The 15,395-nt window shown below is 40.7% G+C and overlaps 1 protein-coding gene across 1 annotated transcript in view; it reads left to right on the top strand.

Moving 5' to 3' along the window:
• noc2l (NOC2-like nucleolar associated transcriptional repressor) overlaps positions 1-15,395 on the top strand; it is a 44,487-nt gene that overhangs the window by 20,407 nt on the left and 8,685 nt on the right. Inside the window, exons 15-17 of the mRNA XM_036591217.1 lie at positions 4,236-4,379; positions 8,924-9,037; positions 11,533-11,665. Of these exons, the coding sequence (XP_036447110.1) occupies positions 4,236-4,379; positions 8,924-9,037; positions 11,533-11,665 (391 nt within the window). The remainder of the gene's footprint in view (positions 1-4,235; positions 4,380-8,923; positions 9,038-11,532; positions 11,666-15,395) is intronic.

Consider the following 15,395-nt stretch of genomic DNA (forward strand, 5'->3'; position numbering starts at 1 on the left):
AACATGTACCAAGTTATATGTTAGTTTAGATGAGTTTTCCGTAAGCACCATGATTTCCCACTGAGTACATTTACTTTATTTTATTTACATTTATTTGCCTCAACCCAGTTCACTCAATTTACATTTAACTTGTGGCACTATACTAGGACAAAAATCTAACGACTATGAAAGATGCGAGATAAGAGATTAGTCAGCTTAAATAATTTCGATCATTTCAAACATTATGATCATCTCAAATGATTGTGATTGGACGATAATGTAATAATTGTGACAGGCCTAATGTTTGTGCATTGGCATCGGCAGATATGTACATGAAAAATAATAGATATTGACATTGATCCCATATCAGCACATCCCTCCATATGATAGTCTTGTGGTAATTAATAGTACTTTTGTAGTGTCTTGTGAAGTTGTGACAGTGTCACGGTTTCACGGCTAGTCAGTCTGTATGATCGGACAGTTAACCCACTAATGACCATTCAGAAAGCTCGATTAAAATGCATTTCCAACTAAGGGTGCAACGATTATTCGACTTATTCGACTAAAATCGACGACCAAATTAGTTGGCAACTAATTTAGTAGTCGATTAGTTGGTGACGTCATTACACGTCTTTCTCGCGCTCATTAGGAACGTTTTAACATTACCGCTCGCTGGAGACTTAACAACAGCGTGATGGCAGCCTCAAGAACAAGGAAACTCAGGAAAAAAGGTTGTCAGTTGTGCTATTTGTAAAGCTGACCTTAGCTGGCTATGGGAGCACATCCTCCATGTTGGAACATCTGAAGAGGAAACTTGTCGGTTCACTGGATGAAGAAGATTCATCTCGAGAAGACACGCCGCGTCCCAAATCACATACAAGCTCACTAAATAGTGTGTAAAAATAGCGCATATACCATTACAAGTGCACTCATTAGTGTAGTGTGTGAAGTACAGGAGTGTGTAGCTAGTTCGCTAATGTTAATGTTAATTTCCGTCCTTTATGTTCTGAGCTGAGCTGGAACATTTTTAAATGCAGGTTCTCTGGTATCGTTAATGGAGTTTGGAACAGAGAAGCAAGTAACTATTATTCACAGCGACTCTGTTCACTTTCCAGATAACGTTTACAGTTTTAAACACTGCATCGTCATCTTAAAGTCAAGGCCACCAGTGTGGTCAGATTCGGCGAACACAGGAGAGCGTTTCCAAACAGGTTTCTGTTCTCCGCGAATGTTTAGCTCCACTCGCTAACAGTTTAAGGAGGTTTTTCTCTGCGAACACCAAGGGCAGCTGGACGAAGGGTTACCGTTGAAATGAAAGTTTTCACAAAATCGTTAATTTAACTGTTCACAAAGAACAAGTTTTCCACAAACATGCTGTACTCCACTTTCCCTTCCGCTCCATCACTGCGCGTCTCCTCTGCAGCGGGGAGTATCTGCTCTCAGAGGAGAGCGAGACTCTGGCAGGAGCGCACAGAGGTGCTGACTTTCCTCCGTTTCAATAAAGACCTGTGATTTGTAAACTTTAGTTGCAGCAAATGTATTTTTGTTATATTTCATTGCTACTTTTCGCATCCTTGGTTATGCATTTTCTACAGGAAAAATACATTGGGGTTTTATTTATCTTTTGTATTAGCAGAGCAGTTCATTCATACAGTGAATTCTTGAATGTTATTCATCTTTATTGTCTTCATTGTTAATTAGCAAATGCATAAAACAACCTCAAGCTAAATTTAAAAGCTAATGGCTACATAAAAGATATTGGGTAATGTAGTGATTCATAATCCGAATAATCGATTGTTCGTGTCAGTAATCGATAGACTATTCGACTATCAGATTAGTCATTTGTTGCAGCCCTATTTCCAACTCATATCACTACATCTCAGTGTGTTTTAGCTGCAACCCCTGACTCACCCTGAAACACTAAAGCAGTCTTTTCACATTTTCTGTGCACACAGGGGACTTGGACTTAGATTAATGCTGGTAGATTAGCTCTGCTGCCCACATGCTAAGTTGCTAGTTAGTAATATCACACAGCAGCTACCAAATGCACAGAAACACAGCATCAGAAATGAAAAATCCAATCAACAACTTCTCAAACATCCATCAGCACTTTTGCAACTCGGTCTTTGTAAATGAAGCAGCATCACTTAATAAACATAAACTTTAGGAAAGATAGCTGTGTAGCTGAAACTTCCAGTGGGATTTTTTTTTTTGTGTGTGTGTTCAGCAGGCACCTTCACTCATGCAGCTACTTATAATGACTACAAGATGTAATTGGGCTGAAAGATTTTATGGCAACATGTGTAGTTACGCTACAGGACTTACCACATTTTTAGCCCTGATTCTCAGTCTGGCCGAGCCTGTGCTTCAGTCTGCAGAATTTCAGGCAGTCAGAACCGACACTTGGGAGAGCAAATCGAGTAGTGTGCAAGGGGTGGAGACTTTGTTTTGCCTCCCAGTCATGTTTTGGACCAGTCCGAGTGTATCGAACGTTTGATTTTTTACTTAGTTTGAGCGTAATGTAGTAGTGTATACTGATCAATGACTCAGTCTGATTGGATTTCTCCAGCAGTCAACGAAAACTGAGAGCATGAAAGAAGCAAATGTTTAGGGAACCAGCCCTGTGACCGGAAGGTCGCCGGTTCGATCCCCTGAGCCGACAGTATGTGACTGAAGTGCCCTTGAGCAAGGTACCTAACCCCCAACTGCTCTTCAGGCGCTGCGGATAGGGCTGCCCACCGCTCTGGGCAAGTGTGCTCGCTGCCCCCTAGTGTGTTTGCATTCGCTAGTGTGTATGTGGTGTTTCTCTGCATGGATGGGTTAAATGCGGAGATTTACTTAACATTAACTTAACATTTACAAATAAATGGCGAACAGACACTCAAGTATAGTACAGCTTTTATTTTTTAATGAACCGAGCAGAGCACAGTTGGACGCATTCACATCTAATACTCTAAAAACTACCACACAACAAAACGTTTGTTTGTTTGTTTGTTTGTGTGTCCCAGTAATGGGAGAATGCGCAAGTTCGGTTCCGTTCAGCAACAGTTTAAACATTGTGTAGGGTGTGATCCTAAGTTGTTTAATGTGTGGTTCCCGATATTTCAGTCAGTCCAAAAAATCTGCAGTCGTATACCCAGTGAGAAATACCCAGTCTTTTTATTATCTGTTATAGTGTATCCAAGACTAAGGTCATTCACAGACATATTTTATCAAATATATGTCTCAGCAACAATTTGTGATGGTCTAGAGTTAACCTGTGAGAACCACTACCTTAAACCACACAGTGGCCTACAAATATCTCTGAAATAATTGTGGCTACTGTTTATAATAGCACTTCGAAAGAGCTGGAGGGTTGAACCTTTTTGTCATCTTTTGCCTTTTGTTTGTTTCACACACAGGAATGTACTAAGGTATTTTGCACTTTAAGGTATTTGCACCTCCCTTCACAAGAAAGAAAATAAAAAAATACAGAAAATATAGATAAAATATGGAAATTGTTGGAACATAGTGTTCAAGGTAAAGTTTTTAAAATGTTAAAGGGAAATTCCAGTGATTTTTTTTTTTTCAAAAATTCTGCATAATTCAATTACTAATATATAAACAAAGTAATTCAGAGTGGTTTGATGTGAAGCGTCAAACCACTGTTCGATAGAAACTTACGGAGTATAATCGGTGGTCATAGGAACCAGCTTACTACCTCTAAAAGCTACCTCTTAGAAACGAATTAGATGAAATGGTTATGATTGCACTGCCTGCTGATTGAGACATCATTTTATGATAGTTTACTGTACAGTAAGATTTGTGTATTTAATATATTTTTCAAAATCCATTTATGGCAGAGAGGTTGCCATGCAGGGTTTTGTGAGGCAAAATAGTCCCCCAAGAAAACTGATTTACTGTTTAGATTTGTCAGCATTGCATACAAAAACTCAGAAAACACATGTAGATTCACTGGTGGTTTTGGACAGTAAATACAATTTCTATATTTGAGTTGTAGACATTGTGACCCCTGGTTCCTATCACCCCCACCGTAAAGAAACTATGAAGCAGTCAGTCATGAGTTGGCCTATATTGCTAACTGTCTGAATATATTGTAAGATTCTTATAGGATTGCTGTAGATTCCTGTAGTATTACTGTAGTACTTTTTCGTTAGGGTTGTTTAGAGTATAAATCAACTGTAGTGGAATGGAACTGAAAGTACTGATCCTTTATCCTAACCTCTCTTCCTCTCTCCGTCTCTCCCTGCCTCCAGCTGAAAGCTTTCCTGAAAGAATGCAAAGTGGCCAATTACTGCAAGCAGATTCGCCAGCTGCTGGAGAAGGTACAGGAGAACTGCAGCCACATCACAAGCCGGAGACAGAAGGCTGCTTTTGGTGTAGCTGACGCTATGGCTGTGGTAAGTATGCATGTGCGTATTTGTGTGTGTTTGCCAGGCCATCGGCCTGCTGCGCTGTTTGAGGCCCTGACGCCTCAGCTCTTGAACATACCTTTGGTTTTTCCCGTCAGCGAGCGTGCCACGCCACACCGCTCTGAATTTACACCCTATACACACACACACACACCTTTGTGCGTGTATTTATAACACCTCATGGTTAGCTTGGTTTGGCCTTCTGCACCTGCAGCCTTGATATTTCTGGTTCGTCGTGTCTGACCTCCTCTTTAATGCACAGACAGAGAGCATGCGTGCAGCTTAAAGCCTTCACTCTTACAGCTTGGTGGTGTACCCTTGGTCATGACATTTGCATTGGCTTTTAGTTCGATAAGGAACGAAGCCAGTACGCAGCATGTCATCTCCATTTATTTTATTATTATCCTCCTTAAAACCTCGACTGGCCTGCTTTTCTCTGTGGATTCAAACCACTTTCATGGCCAGACGTTGTGACCCCATCTGTCCAGACTGAGACAGGGAGAGGCCGGTTTTAGTCGTAAAAACATGCCGGAGTCCCCACTGCTCCAGCCCATACCACCCATCCACAACAGCCTCACCCAGCCGCTCCATCGTATACAGGTGTCAGCTGGTCACCACCACCACCCACAGTCTCCCACTGAGGAATGCAGTCATGTTTGTGTGTCTGTGCATGTGTGCATGCCCTGCTTCATGGCTAGTCCAGCATGGGGCTGCTGGCTGCGGTGATTAGTTTGAAGATTCCTGCTCTCCAGACATCCAGAGACGTACGAAAGCCGCGGCAGCAGATTGACCCCGGCTCAGTAATGCATACTGGAACACAGCAGATAATGTGTAGGCAGACGGGTGGGAAAGCTTACTAACAGCATTTCACTCTATGAGGAGGAGGAGGGAACAGGAAGTACAGCAGCTATCAAGGGCTTCTTCCAGCAGCCTCTCGGAAACTTGCCCCGTTAGGGGTCATGTGCGTACCTTGTGTGTACTGCCAGGGTACTGCTGACATATAGTGGATAAGATATTTTTTAACCATATCTTTTAATATTCCCTGGTTCCCTGATCAAGTTACATGTTTGATCAGGCTATTTTTGGTACTGCTGCTTTAAGACTGACCCCTGTTCTGATTGGCTGCCATATATTCTGCTTTATTAAAATAGCAGTCCGGACTAAAAAGCAGTGTGTGGGGCTAAACTTCTAAAGGCTAAAAAGGCTGATGTGTAAATGTGTTCGTGTTTAACTTGGGAGCTATAGACTGCACGCACTAGAGAGTGAACAGTAATGAACAGTGATTTGGAACTTTTTACCAGTCCGATTGAATTCGTTCCGATTATAGATTAAGAACGAGGTGTTTATGTGCACTCAACAATCTGATGGAAAATCTCAGTTTACATGTGCCACTTAGTGTAGACGTTACCATGACAAAGAGCATCACGAGTCCAGTCAGAGTGAGAGGAGCAGCAGTGTGTTATCTGAGTTTTCAGCTGGCGCACCTCTGTTTTTAATTGCTTTAAAATTGTCAGACCCAGTAAAAATTTCCGCCCCACCGCCATGTTCGTCACCTCTGCAGACCAGTTTCTGCTCTGCCATGTTGAACATTATAAACTTTCACTTTGAATGCACAGAACGCACTTACACTTTCCGATTGGGAATGTTATCAGATACAGGCATTAACATGGCTGTTATTCTTCTATTTAACAGATTATTTACAGGATTAACCACCTTGTTCAATTGCATAGAAATTGTATTCCAAATGGCCTCAATTGGACGTAGTCCGATTATTTGATTATCAGGCTGCATGTAAACATGGCTACTGTCTCCTCCTACTTTGAGACTGTTACCCTTTAAAGAGCTGTAATTTCAGTGCTGAAAATTCTTCTGGATTATGCTGTTGTAAGTGAATGGCTAGACTTCTCCCTCCCTGCCTGTCAATTAACATGCATATTGCCACCTACTGGGCTAAAATTGTTTAAAGTTGAAGCCTTTGCAGCTAATACTGGTTTGGGCAGCAGAGTGACATTATTGTAAATACCTTAAATGTGCATTTGATATCTGAAAAATGTTCTTTTTGCGCCCAGGCCTAGTGTCAGGAGTAGTTTGGAAAGAGAGAGCTTACAGGAACAGATTGAGACAGAGGGACGAGCTTAGCGTGCAGGGCGTGAGGAGAAGCACAGAGCCGTTTCCTCTCCAGGACGAGCGGCACGCCGCATCCATCTTCATCTCCACTCTCATTCGTCACCCTGCCGGAGCTAACCCCGTCCTGTCCTCCCCTCCTCTCTTCCCTCCTACTCAGACCTTCTGCTCTTAGGGCTGATAAATATTTAAGACCGTTTAAGAGTGAAATGAAGGAGGGATGGGATGGGGGGGCTCTCTCTCTGTCTTTCTCTCTCTCTCTCTCTCTCTCTCTCTCTCTCTCTCTCTCTCTCTTTTACTCTCTCACTGTAATGTAGAAGGCTGGGGTAGGGGGGGAGGAGGGGTAGAGGCGGCTGTGCGCAGGCAGACAGCATGGCACCGCTCCGGGGCGCGTCTGTCGCCGGCTCTGGGAGGCAGGAGAGATGTCCTTCAGTGGCCCGCCTGGCACAGCAACCTTTTCAGCAGCTCTGTGGCCAGCGCTGCCACATCAGGACATCTTCCTGGCCCCCTGCCCCGGTGATCTGTCCGACAAACAGCTGAAATTTAATTAAAGCCACCTTCGGCCCGTCTCCGCCCTGCCCGGCGCTGGAAGTGCATGCTGGTCCAGCTCTACAGCGGCCATTGTTTATTTGAGCTGTAATGGATCATTTCAGCTGTAATGGATAATTGATTTCAGCCGGAAATCATTGAAGTTTTACACTACCTTTCAAAAGTTGGGAAGCACTTGCCATACTGAAAATTTTTGTTATTTTCTGTACAGTAATAACATGTACAATGTGGATTTAAGTATTACAAACTAATCGCAATTTTTTTATATGTATTTCTTTGAATATGTCAAGTATTCTATAACAAAGGTAAATTAAATGGTATATAAAACGCTGTAATTATCTATTTACTCAAGAAAAAAATTATCTACCTTGAGATTTGTAATGATGAATTCTGGATATTAATTTTATTGTAACTTAATTCTCGTTGTTATACAGCTTGCTTACTCATTTTACACTTTGCAGCTCTGTTCAGCATTCTGAACACATCTAAAATTTAGGAATTTTTCATTTACAGCTTCATAGTGTCTGACTAGTTCTTTGAATCATTTTATACGCGTGCATGTAACCACACTTGTTTCATATTACCGAAAACATTGGTTCCAAACATTTGAACAGTGATTTCAAACTTTTGAATGGTAGTGTAGGTCTGGACTTGGTCATCGTAATGCATTCTGACTGACAGCTGGAGTTTGTGCATTCCATTGTAGTTTTACCTTGTGATAGCTGAGCTTATACTGACAGTGAAAATGCTCTACAAAAAAACTGAGCCTCTCGTTATCTGCACAGCATTCCAGCCTCGTTTGAGTTTGTTTTCAGACCTGGAGGAGCGTGTTACACTCTCTTCACTCTTTGATCGTTTTTCACTATCCGACAAACCACTGCAAATTGTAATAAATAAGTTTAGATAACTGATGACGGAAGCCCAGATCTATTATGGTCTATTGGATTTGGAGGTCAGCTAATCTTATTTGACCTGATCAATATCTTCCACGAAGACCTTTAAGGGGAGGCTGAGAAAAATCCTCTCGCCCACCCTGCTGACTCTCTCTTTCTTTTTTCTTTCTTTTTTTTTTGTTTTTTAAATTAAACGCACACTCCTTTACATGATCCTAAACTCACTATTTAGTTGTCCTGCTCATGTCTTTGTATCACTGGTTCAATTTAGCATTGAGTAGAATCGAGACAAAATCATAGTTTGAAATATATCATTTTTAAAAATGAAGGGCCCAAATCTTATTTACTTTATTTGCTTTATTTTACTTATATTGCACTTTTTATGTACTTCCATTTATAATGTATGATATATGCACTAAAAAAGCATAATTCATTTTTACGAGATTTTCCAAGTTCTCTTTATTCCTTAGAATTAATCGGTGTATCTTTGTTACTGTGCCTTTAAGACTGCTGTGTTCAAATGATCTCTATTCTAACTGGCTGCCTGGTATTGGGCCTCGTTCAAAAAGCTGTCTAGGCTGAAACACTCCTCATAACCTCAGTGTGAGTGGGTGGGACTAAACTGCTGTGTGCTGAATAGATGAATATATGTAAATGCATTGGTTTTCATGACATCATGAAAACACTGAACTAAATATGGGCTGTTTTTGTGGCTTAGTTTTCATATGTGGACTGAGGAGTGAATGGTATGTTTTGAAATTAACAATGTTCATGCATTACAGCAAACTCTTTTATTTCCAAACTATGAGATGAATGCTGTACTTTTCCTTTCATAGTGTCCACACCAGCCCAATGAGCCTTCCGTGTCTTGCTGTTTATTATTATTTATTGATGCTAGCTCTGTAGTGATGTTTGCTGTTTTTGTGTGTTTCGTGCTGTTTATGTGTGTTTGCGTGTGTGATGCAGGCTGTGTGGGAGAAGCAGGTAGCGGAGGAAGGAACTCCTCTAACGAAGTACTTCAGCCAGTGGAAGAAGCTCAGAGAGAAGGAGATTCAGCTGGAGATTTCTGGAAAAGAAAGGGTAAGTATCTCCAAACTGGCCCTCCTAAACAAGTACCCCCATTTCACATACCAGGTTAAGGCAAAAAGCAGCTCCAAACACAGAGTACACGGTCAGACCTCTAATGACAGCAGACTTTGACATCAGGTTTGGTGACTTTGACAGCAGGTCTTGGATCAGCACTTTTGGTCTGGCTTGTGAAAAAGAAGCCATATGATGTGAATCGGCTCTGCTTTATTAAAACTCTCTTAAATCTTCCCATTTCCAAACATACTGCTTCACGTCCCTTGGTAAATACATATGTAGGGAAAATAGAAGCGCAGGGATAACCTGCCTTGCCGGGACCAGCCATATGGTTCTGCTGCGGTAAAATACTTTTTACAAAAGCTATAGCAGTGAGCATGCCACACCTTCTTTAGTCATAACAGGCCATCCAAGTTATTAATTATTCATTTTTCTGTGTCAGGGGGTGGGGGAGGGAGTGTGTATCTGTATGTATACCCTACTGCCACATTAACTCTTCCAATCTTAAAACTAGGGCAGCAACTATCTAATAATTTTGTTTTTGAATACTCTATCACATATTTTGTTGAGTATTTAAATATTCTTTAACATTAACAAAAGACATTTCATTTTCAAGAACTAAAAAAAACCTCCCGAATAAAGCCAAATGTTTTTAGCTTAATTATGTATTTACTTACTTTACACTATTCCAGAAATTGTATTTTTTGCTGTTTAATAAAACAGAATGGTAATAGAACTACAAGGTAACTACAAGATAATGGGGGGGCATCAGTAAGTAATAAAGAATTATTTTGTAGCAGTCCCAACCCTGATCTGACTCTGGATGGCGCTGAGTGGTGGCAAAGAGCAGAAACCATTATCTTTGTCTTTTTTTAACCATTATAATTAAGTAAAAAATAAAATAATTTAACTGCCGGAAACCGCTTCATGCCGGAGCGCATTCTAAACCCAGCAGCACCCGGTGCAGCCTAAATAATTTCCCGACAGCTCTGGACAGCTGGTTAGCTGAGATGCTTTTGTTTATTCTCAGTAATAAAAGCAGCTGGGAGCCTACTGGCTAGCTAGCAAGCAATCGGTAGAAACAGGAAACTTGTCTAAGCTGCACTTGGAGTTAAAACCCGTACTGTCAACTAGCACTGCTAGCTGTGCCAAATGAGTCCACATTGAGTCGAGTGTGCAGTGCTGGCAGCTGTGTGCTGCTGGTGAAAAGCTAGAATTTAGCTTAATAAACATTTGTTTCCCTACCGAAGTGCCCAGGTTCATAAAAATGGTAAACTTGTTGGTTATTCGAATGGAAAAATTCCATTTTTGAAAATGTATTATTATTTATTGAATATTCGAATAATATATTGGTTAACTATCTAATAGTTTGTTGCAGCCCTACTTAAAACCAGTAACAGATGTGTCCTTTCAACCAAGTGTTCTTTAAAAGTGTCACTGCCTTTGTGTTCCCCTTTAAAGAGACGTATTCACACAAGCAGCTAACCAAACACACCTCAGCTGCCTTGCGGTTTCCTTCTCATGTACATCTAAAATGCCTAAGAGAGAAATTGAGGAGACTGGGGAGGTTGGGTAGAAGATAATCCAGTTGCAGGACTTGAATGACCACTAAAACAAAAAAAATTCTTACAGAGCTGGTGATTAGAAAAATTCTTATTTACAAATAGATGTAGGTAAAATTACATATGAGACATGTATGACCCCAGGTCCTGGCAAGGTATGAAAACCAGTGTCTGTCTGTGTGTGTGAGTGCTGGAGTTGGAGCGTGTCCATAGGGAGATAATGGAGATGACACCAGGCGGAGTGTTGGCGTCGGGGAAGCGGCAGATTGGCGGAGGAGGCGGACGGGCGGGTGTGTGAGGAGAGCGAGGGCTACAGGAAGAGTATTAGAGTGCTCAGGGCTGCTGCCCAGGCTTTGATCCGCAGCTCCACACCCGGATCTGATTACTCCTTCCTCCTCCTCGTGCCACTGGAGCCGCCTGCCGCCACCTCCATCATAACACTTTCGTTAAGCTCCACACGCGCTCAAGTTTCAGCAATTATTTGTATGAGGAACGTTATTAGTTCTTCATAGAAAGAATGAGAATTGATGAAGTTTTCAACCTGGTGGAAATCGTTTTGCTTTAAAAGGTGGTTTGAGGATATTTGTAACTTTTTTTGTTTTAGCTCTTTGTTTGCTGGACATCACTGGTTTTTAGAGGAAAAAAATAAAAGTCTAAATATTCAAAAGTCTAAAATTAACCACATTACGTTGATGGTGGAAACTAAAGTATAAGCATCCTAACTTTTGAGAAATGATTACTATAAATGCTACTCCATCTGTGCAAAACATATACAACGACATAGTGTCGAAAGAAATAACAGTAATGACTAAAATAGTGCTTAACTGTGTGTTTGATGTTTGAGGAGTTTTTTTGGGAAACTTGCAGGTATAGTTTCCTTCGCTAATGTCTGGATGCTTTTTGTTCATTTTCTTATTCCTATTTTTAAAGATGGAAGACTTGAACTTCCCTGAAATCAAGCGCAAGAAGCTTCAAGAAAAGAATGAAGACAAGAAGGAGTTCAAAGGTCTTTTTGATTCAGACAGCGATTCAGATGATGATGACCTAATGCACAAACTTAAAGGTAATATTCTCTTGTTTCATCTACGTGTACAGTTTGTACTGTGTGAAAGTCGTAGGCACCTAAGCACATTGATTAAAACCGTTTATCTTGACATTAAGTGTGTTTTTGCTTGTACAAACACTATGTGTCACTAGAGGAGATGCAAATGAACATGATTACAATAAAAAGTAACAAGAATTTTAAATTTTGAAAAATGTAGTTGATACTTTGTAAGCTAATTTGAGGAACAACATTCGGTTCCAAATTTCTCGATCTAATGTTCGACTAAATAAACCCTACTGCCCACTTAAATTGCTTTATAATTCATATTTTCTCAGGTAGCTGAACCTTTTGCGCAGTACTGAACTTTCTTTTATGTAGATCAGAGCTGCCTAATGTTGGCCTTTGAGAATGTTTGTTTTGGCCCACATGAATGTTACCCTAACCCCACCCCCCCTCACCCAAAGAGATAACAAACGTATTTTCATACTATTCACAACTATGTAAAACTCAAATTTAAACCTGCCTACCGTCTTTATTTCTATATTGTTTGGTCTTTCTGGTACTCGGCCCACCACAAACATTGTAAATTGGTCTCACAACAGAAAGTTTAGACAGCCCTGGTCTAGATCCGTCCATGGTTCTGAGACATTCTGACATAGATGGAAAACATGGAAAAGAATTCAGATCACTAAAAGCTTATTGACTTGTTTAATCTAAATAATGATCAAAGTGTGAAGTGAGGTCATATGCAAAAGTGAAACTAAGTTGACACATAAGCCAACACACTTCTGCACATTTTAATGCACAATTGCTATTTGTTTGCTGAATTTAAACTAGAAAAGCACAAAATGTGACCTATGCAAAAGTTATGGCATGTTTAAATATTTCCCCCATATAAAATAAATAGATGTGCATTAAATTGTAAAGTTTGTTCCCTGTAGAGGATGTGTTCACTTATTTTCACTACATATCGCTGTCCATAAAATAGTAGTTTGTAACACTAAAGGCTTAAAACTAGGGCTTTGTTAGATCATCTTTACATAGCATAATAAATGTGATGAAAACATTGATAGGTAGTCTTATTAAGGCTACTTATCAAGGCACCTTTTTGCCTCTGCATTAAAAGATGTGACACTGCAGTGGGAGAATCCTGTGTAAGGTGTGGGCTAAAGATGTGTGGTGACACTGTGCTCCCGTTCTCTGCAGTGCCACTAGTCGTCACTGGGAGGCTGTAGTCCATTGCACTGCATTTTATGAAGCACGTTCCTAATCAGAAACTTCCAAAATGCAAATTTCTAGATGAAAAAGACTTGATATGCTGGTATAGCAAGATTTTTGGGCTGTGAGTCATAAATACCTTATACATAAACTGTAAAATTATTTTTTACTGCATTAATCTCAAATGCTGTTAATATATAATATTTCTTCTGTAATTTGTGGCACATAAGAGAGGAAGAAGAGAAATTCTACCAATGTCAAGCCTCAGACATGAGAAATATTTTCCACCTTTTCAGTATGTGTCCAGCCTCTTCTGTGGGCTGCCTCACGTGTGTGTGTGTGTGTGTGTGTGTGTGTGTGTGTGTGTGTGTGTGTGTGTGTGGCATGCGTATAGGGCAGTCCAGCTGTCTGCCCTTCCTTCTCCTCTTTTCTCCTTTTTAACCCCACCAAATCCGGAGTTCCGCACTGGGTCATGTGTCGGACACACACCACTCTTGCCAAGTTCTGCAGCTTACGGTCCGACAGCCGCACAAAATCCCGTAGAGGTGGGAGGCAGCGGGATTTTTTTTTTCTTTTTTAACATCTGCTATTCATTGTGCTTGCAAACGCCTGGACTGCCTCAACCTCTCTCTCTCTCTCTCTCTCTCTCTCTCTCTCTCTCTCTCTCTCTCTCTCTCTCGCGCACTGTTTCGCAGGAAGCGTTTTTCTTTTTGCAGGCTTGGATCCCAGTGGGGGTTTGTAATTCAAAACAGTTGACTGGAAAGATGTTAGCGGTCGCTCCCTCTGCATGAGGCTTAACTGCCCCCATACCCTCAACTCTCAGACCTGAAGGGAACACACACGTGCGTGTGCATGCACACACACGCACAGTCTCACACGTATTTAAGTCTTCAATCAGGACATTGTTGCAAAAATCCATAATACACACTTTTAATAATGCAATGCAGTGATAAAACGTTCTTCATGCAGACGAATTGTGGATTCTGAACTTTGTCAAAATCACTGTGTTGTTCGCAGGAGAGGAGATATTTTACTATGATTTTAATTTGATAATTATTGTGCTGTTTAGTTTTGCAATAAGAAAAGCCATCCTCGACATTTTGACCACATTTTTAACATTTCTTGATACCAAAACACACTAAAAAATGTTTGAGGTGTAGGCTCACATCTGTCGACCCAAAATTGACCTCTGAGGTCCTGCTGTCATTCTTTGTTCGATACATTGCACATATTAGAAACTCTGGTTCTACGTTGGTTTGCTCTATGTGAAAAATGAAAGTTGTTTTCAAAAATTGCCACTATCGTGCCACAAAAATGTTCCAGACGCAATAAATTTTACCATACAGACATTTTTCTTCCAAATGTTATTGGATCCTCTGAATTACAAAGTTGTTAACGAGTCAAAATACCAATATTGCTTTTGTACATAAGACATTGTGAGTGACACGAGAGCATCTATGTCGCTTTTGTCGTACATGGTCAACAAAGTGCATGATTTTCGAGTCATTATTCAATAAATGTCAACCCGTCTGTCGTAACAATTGCTAAATGTTAAACAGTGCTGCAAACTAGGAGAGAGGAGCTGGTTAGCTTTAGCTTAGCTAGCATGGTAACAGCTATACCCGCCACAGAATATGTTAGGTTCTGGCTAACTAAAGTACAAGTTAGGCACAAGTTTTGAAAGTTATCCAAATCTGCGAAGTCAATCAACAGGTGCAGTGCGAAACTTATCAGCTTTGAAACATTTTAACTACCAGCTGTGACAACGAGTTTCAAACACGTCATGTATTTATTTCTACAGAGAAACACTGCTTAGACCTGGGCTTCCTATTGGCAGCGAATACAGAATCACAAATGGCTTCAGAGGTCTGTGTAAACGAATGTAGATTACATGATGCAAGAATATAATTGCATAATTACATTTATATAGTATAGCAAGGCTGGGGCCAGAAGGTGGAACAGATTCTGCAAAAAGTCCACGTCTTCACACTAAATGTATAGGCCCAGGGTCAGCAGCGTGCGGCTCTTTTACTGCCCTGTTACGGCTCCACAGCAGAAATAGATTTTTAGGTATAGATAAATTAATCCTCCTTTGCAGTAAAATGAAACTCTGCTGATGGTTCTAACAATAAATGTTCTTAAATGCTGGAGTTAATGTATAACTGATAATTCACCCTTTAACCCTGAAGGCACACAGACTGCTGGTCACATAGAAATGAAGACAATCGAGATCTCGCATAGGTAGTAGCTAACAGAACGGCAAGATCGATAATTTGAAGACAAATTGATTTACTTGTGTTTATAAGCACTCCAGTTGGTTTCCCGATACCTTTAATCTGCGAGGAGAAACTGTCAAACACTAAAAAGTCACGAAGCTGAAGTCAGCTTCTCGTTCGCCAGAAGTTTGAGTGTCTGTTCGAATTCTCCCGTTCCATCTTAAATGGTGCATCAGTTACATTCTGGCACCTCAGGCACCATTTAAGTTGGAACGGGAAAATTCGAACAAGAAGCTGGTGAATAAGCAGCTGAA

This window comes from Colossoma macropomum, unplaced genomic scaffold (assembly GCF_904425465.1).
Source record: "Colossoma macropomum unplaced genomic scaffold, Colossoma_macropomum, whole genome shotgun sequence".
NCBI classification, from domain to species: Eukaryota; Metazoa; Chordata; class Actinopteri; order Characiformes; family Serrasalmidae; genus Colossoma; species Colossoma macropomum.